The 9,379-nt window shown below is 40.3% G+C and overlaps 1 protein-coding gene across 1 annotated transcript; it reads right to left on the minus strand.

The window, feature by feature from the left end:
• Nucleotides 1–2,386: 2,386 nt before the first annotated feature.
• On the minus strand, nt 2,387–8,955 carry LOC111244714 (cAMP-dependent protein kinase catalytic subunit beta-like). Its single transcript, XM_022792060.2, has 10 exons — nt 8,830–8,955; nt 8,147–8,213; nt 7,638–7,869; nt 6,616–6,823; nt 5,477–5,817; nt 5,001–5,212; nt 4,553–4,740; nt 4,163–4,389; nt 3,569–3,871; nt 2,387–2,491 (listed from the first exon to the last, which is right to left on the minus strand). The coding sequence occupies exons 1-9, from the start codon at nt 8,900–8,902 to the stop codon at nt 3,683–3,685; spliced, it is 1,737 nt and encodes a 578-aa protein (XP_022647795.1). The 5' UTR covers nt 8,903–8,955; the 3' UTR covers nt 2,387–2,491; nt 3,569–3,682.
• Nucleotides 8,956–9,379: the final 424 nt, after the last annotated feature.

Below are 9,379 nucleotides of genomic sequence, written 5' to 3' on the forward strand. Positions count from 1 at the left end.
TGTCTCTGGGATTGTGTACTCTAAAACTCACATCTAGTGTTAAACGCTGAGCAAGCACGCCAACAAAATCAAAGAATACATTTTTTCAATGGTTTTTATTTTATGGCAACCATTTTCATGGTTTGGTTATTATTATTTCTTTATATACATTATATCTTTTATTAGTTCTATATATATATATATATAAATTGTGGTTATTTTTGCCGCTTTCCTTATATATTGCAAAGTGAATCTCTCTGTATGATAAGGTAGTTGCTCCTTCGCCACAGAAAAAGTTGTGTCCTTACAAAAGAGCTTCTATAAGACAACCGCAAAGCTCGCTCGCTGCCCATTCTACTAATTTGACTCTTTAGCGGATCACGATCTAACACGGAATTGCAAAAAAGAAGCCGTATATATATATGGTATTTTCAAAAAAAAAGCCTTAATACAGCTGCACGCAAAACCATTTCTCTTTCGCCTATTCCTTCTTAACACCGCAAATTATATATCTAAAGAAAATATTGTAAAGGTCGCCGATGTTTCTCTAGAACGAGCACGGTGGCCGATGTGCATAAGAGCAGCATAGAGAAAAACGCATATAAACATCGTCTTGCATCCCACTGCCTGACTACTCGCAGTACCACGATTTTGCGTTGATTTTCCTTTAATTTCTCGTACCACTTCAATACTGTTTTATGGCAAGACGTTTCACATGGATACAGCCGTAAGATGCATCCCTGTATACGCAAACACTCCTCATTCCACTTACTTCTACTATAGAGCACAGGTTGTTCAATGGTGTAGACCACAGTTAACAGCAATGACCCATTTCGAATGTCACTGGCGGGTACTACCCTGGATTAAAGTCTGCCTCAATCAAATGTATGTTTGTGTCGAATTCTAGGTACCCTCTTGAGTTGACCCTCTTCTATATATGTATGTTGTTTTACAAGTTGTGTTACTCAGTTATTTTATGCTGGCTGAAGTAAAATATTTCGACATCATTGTTGCACACTATTTTGTATAACGCTCTTGCTTGCACAGAACTCGTTCAGAAGACTGTAGATGGCATTGCTCGCTAACGGCATGCTACATTCCCCTACCGAAGGTAAAATGCATTAGAGTACAACAATGTCACAAAATGCGACGAAGCTTCATGAAGCTGTTTCTATATTGATGTCCATTTTCATTATTAAACATTCAAAAAATGGTTGAAATACTGTTTTTCTAAAACAAAACCGTATTTCTTCAGAGACGCCTGCCGAAAATGTCCTTTGAAGATGCACTGTCTTATTGAGTGATGTTGAAGTACTACTTATGCATTGTATCTCCTTCAGACAGATGTGCGCCACACCAAAATGACCTCAAACCTAGATTTTTCTGTATGCGGTGTAATGAGCTAACGGAAACATGTCTGCAAGTCCATACGTGCGAGTGTTTTGCTATGATAAACTGGTGCATTTCAAACTTTAATACATTAGTCTCCGTAAATGGTTTCTTCCGTATAGGGCAGGCGTTGTTAGTCGAAGCGTGAAAAACGTGAGAATACTTCCAATAGTTCAGGCTTTCACGTTCATACTAAATACTATCATTATATTACTATAAAGTATTAAGCAATGATTAATGCTTTGTTTATGAATTTGTTTTTTCGAAATAGACCTTCTAATGTTTATACTCACCGTAACGCTTCCCGTGAGCTACAAGCATCGACTCATCATATAATTCCATTCTAGACGAATTTCCGTAAATGTAAACAATGATTCATCTATCTTATATATATAGAGATATCGTTTAATACAAATTTTAATGTAAAATCTATGTGAAAATCATCGATGAACCGAAGGACCAAAGTTTTTCTTACCATATTCTTTCAGTCAAAGCATCTGCTTGTTCTACACACACAATACACACGCTAGACACCTACTTTTCGAATAAGCAGTTATGGAACAGCTAAGCTATCATGTCGTATCTGATTTTTGACTAGATGCACATCTACAGCCGATAGAAATACGTCAGTGTTAGGAGAAGCAGCCGGCTCAGAAACGCTACCGTTGCCATAGTAATAACTGATTTTAAATAGGCTATAGTTACTGAAAGAGAAATCGTCGGCTTAACTAGATTTTAAATTATTGTTAAGCGGGCCCCTTAAAATCGATGACGACAAGTCGTTCCCCTTGTTCTTAGAATACAGTCACCAACCTCATGAAACACAATACGGCCGTATGACACCTGCTGCTTTTTTTTTGAACGAATTGAGCTGCAAAAAACCGATTTATAAAATGGTGTCTGATCCCATGGCCAAAAAACGGTTGGCCCGTTTGCGGTTTCAGATCGCTACATATAATGATAGGTAAACAAATGATAGTAAAAATGTATCCAACTTTAGTTAAGTTTCAACGAATCTGCTCGTTCTTCACGCAATTCCACATTTTCCATATCGAAGTCCTCTTTAAGACTTTCCAGCGGCCTCGCGAAGGAAGTCAAGATCTTCCAACGTTCTCGTCGGGGCCTGTAAAGGTACTGCATTTTATTAGTACGTTTTGAAAGCGGCCTCGTCTTCTAGAACTAGCGATCGTCGTCCGGTATCACATTTCGATGGCCGTAGGTCGCACGAAAGCAAAGAAAATTGCCTTCATGAAGGGTGGAATAAGTAATGTCATAATATTTTTCTTAGTCGAGCGTTTGCTGTATTGTGCGAGGCGGCCAACAATCATTTGTTTGTTTGTCTTGCCTTCATTTTCTAGTTTTTCGAGGCCTACAGAGGGCATCGTTGCTAGCAGTTCTGAACAGTACGGCGTATCATCCGAGTATATATATAGATGGCGTACCGGCAGTATAGCTATTCTCGTGTCTCTCGACTTGGATATCGCTTTTAGTAAATTATTCGGAAGGCACAATGGCGGTCTTCTGTTAGCGGTGGCTTGCTATTATTCAGATCAACGAATTCATTATTCAACAAAGAACATGTGTTTCTATTCATACCGAAGATACAGCATGAGAACTACAGACATATGACACATACATACACTGCTTTCAATAGTACATATAAAATCAGAGTGATTTACAAGGCCCATGTGCCGTCGAGTTTAGTTGGAGGAGTCTATACAATTTTAGGCTTTTAATAATAGCTCTCGATGCCGCAATTCGATCAACTTAAGAATAGAAAAAAACAAACAAACAAACAAACAAACAAACACAGATACGCTAAAGAATTTCGATGAACTTGTCTATATGTAAAGATGCCGCAATCCCGTCTCAAAAATAAATTCCTATACGTTATTGTTACCTTCCAGGATTGTGGGACAGCAAATATCAACAATGGAGAATATGGGACTGTTTGCTCAAGTAACCAAATTATCTTTGAAGTGAGCTGAGCAGATTTAACGAGGCTGTATTTTCAATTTCGATTAAAAAGAGAATCACTAGAGCACGACCAAGAAGGACTTCAAAATCTAAAGACGTTTCGAGAGTGTCAGTAATACGTGTTATCAAATAGAGTTAAGAAGAATAACGTGGAAGATACACACAGCATCGATTATATTTGAGATTGTACCTTGCAACATTCTGTCGCTTTACGAACACTTACATTGAGGTCATACGATCAAGATCCCTCCTTCATTTTGTATGCTACTTCTGCTAGCAGCTGGACTACGCTTCAAAGAAGCTGACTCATTAGAATTCGAGGTAGTAATACACAAATTCAAACCGGAGGATGTCTTTTGGAATCATCTCCAAAATAGAAATTTCCAGCCTCTTCGTGTAGATCGATTAGTTCAGGCATAATATGGATAACTTGCTCGGTAGGACACTCTCCCCTAAGGATCATACGACATGCGTCTTTGAAACCAGGCGACGAATACGTGTACAGTCGCACTTGAGAGTCAGTATCCTGCATAAATTGAAAGAAAACCCGCAAAAAAGATCGCTTATTTCTCATTTGTCTTAAGTAACGACTTTATTGCAGTCAGGTAATAAGTGAAAGTAAGTTGGGTCCGATATAACCGGTTGCCAGTACGATCTGTTTATGTTAACTCAGAATCATATGCTTCTTGGATAGCGTGGCCGACAGTTTCTTTAGATGACGCCAATTAAACGATGCTTTTATTAAAGCTATATCTACATCTATAAAAAAAAAAAAGGCAACGCATTAATAATAGCCTAAAGTAGGAACGGTTCGTACAGTGAAGCCAGCTTTTGGAAAGAGCCGATTGCACCTATCGCCAACGGTGGGCGTTGCTTCGGGCGAATCGCATCCCTGTTTGATGTCGTAGGTGAGCGTTCCAGCGTTCACCGACGCCAGAGGATCGAATTTAAGTACTTCTGGGCTTGTTTCGACCCATCGTAAGTCCAGTCCAGAAAAATACGGGTGATTCCAGAACTGGGAATAGTGTTCCGTGCAAAACCGCTCTGCAGATCGAATTGAATCACGCAGAAGTAATTATAGCAAAACTAATTATCTGACATCGATACGACAAAGAAGAATTGTTAAAATATTTACCTCTGTTTGTATGTTTATATGCATGAGTATGCGTATATGACGTAGTATTCAAACACTAACATAGTTACACACGTGACAATTGTCTCTGAAGGCACGACCCTATAAGTTTTTTAAGCTGTTTTGACAAAGTCACGCCGGTCGGAAACTCGTAATTTCCCCGAACGACTTTCTTCTTCTGTTCATCGAAAGGTATACTGTCCTTTAAACCGAAGGGACGTTTGCCGATTGCTAGTTCAAACGCCGTTACTCCAAAAGACCACCTATAAAATTCAGTGAATAACACATCGGTCGTAATATTAACAAGCTTTACGAGCCGTAACGTTATCGGTAGAGAAGATCCCCACTCGCGTCGAGCTACGCAGAATGCTTCATATTTAACGACGTTTCGTTATACGCATTAAGCTGGAACAGATATAAATAGTTCAACATCGAATGCCTAATAGTAGGAATAGTTTTATATATTATATATATATATATATATATAATATAATCTTAATTATGTCATATCAGCATCTCAGACCAATCTACACTACGTCCGTAGTCCTTATACAACAGTATTTCTGGAGCCATATAGGAAACCGTGCCCGCAATTTCGCCGTCCTTAAGCTCTTCTGCTGTTCGCATGTAGAAACTAGGAAGAGCACGATTAGCAAATTTTCCGAAACAAACTTTAGCTGTGTCGAAGTCGATTAGTTTAACGCGGCACCCCACCGTAATCATCATGTTCGAGGGCTGAAACCAGTCGGCACAGAATGACTGACCGTGACTAGGATTCGAAACAATTAATGGCAGTAGTCGAAAGTAGTTGATAACGACCACCTAAAGAAAATTTTATGGGTGAAAATACCTTGTAGAGGACATTATTGTAATAATTTCGTACAAAGACCGCGTATTGTCTGGTGGCTGGCTCTTTCATAAGAGCCATAGGCTAATTCGGTGAATCGAGGTATACAGTATCGTCCGTTAATGATTAAAAACTATCGGATGCAGTATCACCTTGATATCACGGTGAATAAAGCCTTTATGATGCATGTGGATTATCGCCAATGCAAGCTGCGCCAAGATCAGCCTAACGAGCACGTCGGACAAGCGTGTGGAAAGGTGTAGAAGTCGGATCACATCTACTCCCCGGACGTACTCCATCACTATGACAAACGATTCCGCCGTAGAGAACGTCGCGTAATAGCGCACAAGACACGGATGGTTTACCATCGACGCCACCTCTTTATCGGCTAGCGCATGTTCGACATCCGGTATCAGGGATCTCGGGACCATTTTGATTGTACAGATCGCCTTACCTAATCGCGCCTTGTATACGACTCCAAATCCACCAGCCCCTAGAGGTTTATTAAGTTGTTAGTTTTACATTATGGAATAACGTACCATCAATCGGAACGTGTCTATCCGCGACAGGCCACTGTAATTTATTCTGTCCCGTAATATGTATTTCACTGAAATAACCTCTATTTTGTCCTATCCCTGCCTTTGATGTGTCAGACCAAATATATCTATCTATGCAGGTATTGATCATGCTCGGCTTACATACAAGCACAACCGTTCGCAAAGCTCAGGTCGTTACCATACGCAAAACATTACTAAGATACGATTAAGGTCTAAAATTGTTCAATAGATAATTCTGAAATGTTTGCTTTCTCAGGCCTACTCCGCTATCGGAATTATTGAAAGCGCTAGGATTTCCTTTGAAACAAACGCGTTCGTACGTAGATTGAAGTACCAAATTTAGATTCTGGAGGACATTGAGAAAGAATTTATTTCAAGATCTAAAACTGGCAGATGGATCTAGAAACAAACAGTCGTACAACCTCTTATCAGGGGGGCTCCATAGAAACACCACATCTTGTCTCTTTGCACTTAGTCTGCGTGATCAGTTGTACGTAGAATATGAACACTATACATACATAGCCAAAGTGACCCCTAACGTCTCTAACAGGATATTCCACCAAAGGCACCATGAGAAGACGGGCGCATATGCACTGTAGCTTATGTATCATCAATATAAATCGTACATACCATTGTACGGCTAAGTGATTTATATTGGTTTGAAATCCAAGCGCGAATAACGGACTACTGACCCCATCGAAAGCAACGTCCTACAAAAAGCTTCATTAACTCACCAATGACCTTGTCCAAAACAAAGTACTTAATCTTCCCAACGAAACAGTCTTCATTACTAGTGTGAGTAGTGGAATCGCCCACCAGCTCTGCCTTAATAACCGAAGCAATTCGATCCCAGTTTGTAACATCCAATTCACTAAATCTTTCGCATTCTTCTAGTAGTGGTCCCAATCCGTTAATCAGATGGATCAGGTCGATTCCGATAGTCTAAAACGTACGCCATACAGCGAAATGACAAACGAAGCCATACATGTGAGGTGCCAACAGATTGGCTAAGCCGCTAATCAGCCTAACTCGTCAGGGTGTATCGTAGGTGTTTCCAACGCATATCGTGAAGCCGCATATAAAGCAGGTTCAGTGGCTTTCAACCTCTTCGATCGTTCACACATTAATGACCTGCCATTGTATAGTGTTAAGTGTTCACACGATTCTTATGAGAGGCAGAGAAATGTAAAAAAATAAACAAAAAGTTACATTGAGCCATCTTTGCGCCAGCCGTCAACAAAACCTATTCAGTCATGACGGCCAACGTGCGCCGAAATCATCGTTCTGCTACCAGTGTAATAATCGATTTAATTCAATGTTGAGCATAAGTACGGCTGCACAGAGTTTGCCCTATAAGCGACGCTGCTTACCAGGCTACGAATACCTTTTGTGCTTTCCCAAGTAAACCAACCCGGATAAGTAAAAACAAAAAATTGGATAAATGCAGAGTTGCTTGATTTGTAAAAGGCACGCACGCGCAATTATGGATACTCAACAATAGAAATATGAACGACTGAAAGGAGACATTAAAAATCAGCTAAGTAGTTCGTATCTGAATGTTTCTTCTTAAATTCAAGCGGAAACGGTCGTCATTCCCCCGTGCGTCCGAAACACAAAACGTGCTCTTCCGAAACCAGTGGACTGAATAAGCCATCATTTCGCTGGCGTTCAGCTTTCACTTAACAATAAGAACGACACAATAGTAGATAAACGAAAACGTGTTGGTGGCACCTCATTATGTTCGGAATATACTCACCCTGGCTACGACTTCATCGCGCTTCCAAAAATGTCCAAGGAAATAAAGATTTTCAATACCTTCACGCAAACTAGCTGCTGTAAGAACTTCGTTATGCCATTCGCGTGCCAATATTTTAACAAACGCATAGGCTTGATCACGAACACTACGTTGAGCGGGGCTCACGTTCAGGTCGAAAAATTGCAGGTCCTTGGTAAAATTTGTGAGATTTGCTCTTGCAGCCGCCAGCGCACTGCGGAAGAAACGACAAACAGAAATAGATATTTGTTCCGTAATCACGGTAGGGTTTAGCTCTACGATGATGAAACGATCAGTTGCAATCACACATGTATCATACAAGCACCGTCGCACCTAACAGGGCATTTTCTCACTCGGAGCTTCAGAAGTAACACAACGCTCTTCGCTCTAGCTACGGCAGGCGGTAAGGAAGGCATCGTTCAATGCCGGATCGATATGCATAACTGTACCTTGTTTAGAATAGGACCGATGGCTCTGAAAAGGCAACTTACACGGGTGTGTTTTTAACGATGTCGGCGTATACGTTCGTTGTATCAGTCCGCACTGGAATTAGCAAACCTAACAGAACCGGACGTACTATAAACATTAAAACATAATCACAGTAAAGGTTACTACTTATGTTAAGAACACACTAGGAAGAAGTAGGGATTCAACGGCACGCATCCTATTACAACCAGAAACTGACAACTGCTCTGCATTAGCGCCATCCGTAAAATAGCATAAAAGTTGAATTATCAAGGTATGCATTCAGGTGTCTTCGAAGGATCGTCATTAGAATAGTGGGCACAAGGACAGTTCGATGAGGTAATGTACTTCACGAGAAGAGTACCCGACGAGTGGACAAAATGGAAGTGGACGAAGAACAGAGCTTATACAAATATGGCTATTTAGCCACATCACAGCCGGTTGAGACAGATGCGACAGCACTAGTGAAATTTTGTCTTTACGTTTTTTTACTCGTTGCTAATGGCAGTTGATTCTATAGATGGCAAAGTGTAAAAAAGATTCATGCTATTTTATGGAGATTTGAGGAAAATTAATTGGGTGGATACTCTTAACCTCGAAAAAAACGTCAGGAAGCTGCTGGTAGGAATCCATGCCACGACGTGACACTTGTTCCTTTACATCAATTCGATATCGCATGCAAAAACTTGGTCTCCGTCTAGCAACTTACTTCCAACAACCCGTTGAATCCGAATTCTAAAATTTAATAGTATATTTAAAGATCTCCGAGAATAGCGAGACATTTCGTTTCTGTCACCTAAACGGGTTCTTAATTTCGACGACCTGTCGATATTTCTCTTTTCGGTGGAGAGTTCGTTATCTTCAAATATAACACATGACATCTTGGCATGGTCAATCCGTAGTCTTAGCGGAAATTAAAAAATGCTGTTTGCAGCCGACCAGCTGTGCTTAACGTGTTACGCACACCAGAGATAGCGTTGTACAAGTCCGTCTACAATGAGCCTCTGCAATGCGCCAACCAACGCGGCGGACGCAAACCTACTCATTATAATTCGGCCAATGAATAATCTGTTTCGGAATCATCAGTGGGAGGACCTGTTTTCTAAATTCTAAAGTAAGACTATGCTGTGAGGGTTGGCGACAATTTCAGTTCAACTGAAGAGCGTCATTCCCGCTCCAAAAGCATCATATAAACTTAAGTTTTTTTTTATTGCCATAACAATACGGCTATTATTATTTTTTTAATGTTTTTGTCGCTA

This window comes from Varroa destructor, unplaced genomic scaffold, assembly GCF_002443255.2.
Source record: "Varroa destructor unplaced genomic scaffold, Vdes_3.0 BEIS01000002.1, whole genome shotgun sequence".
NCBI classification, from domain to species: Eukaryota; Metazoa; Arthropoda; class Arachnida; order Mesostigmata; family Varroidae; genus Varroa; species Varroa destructor.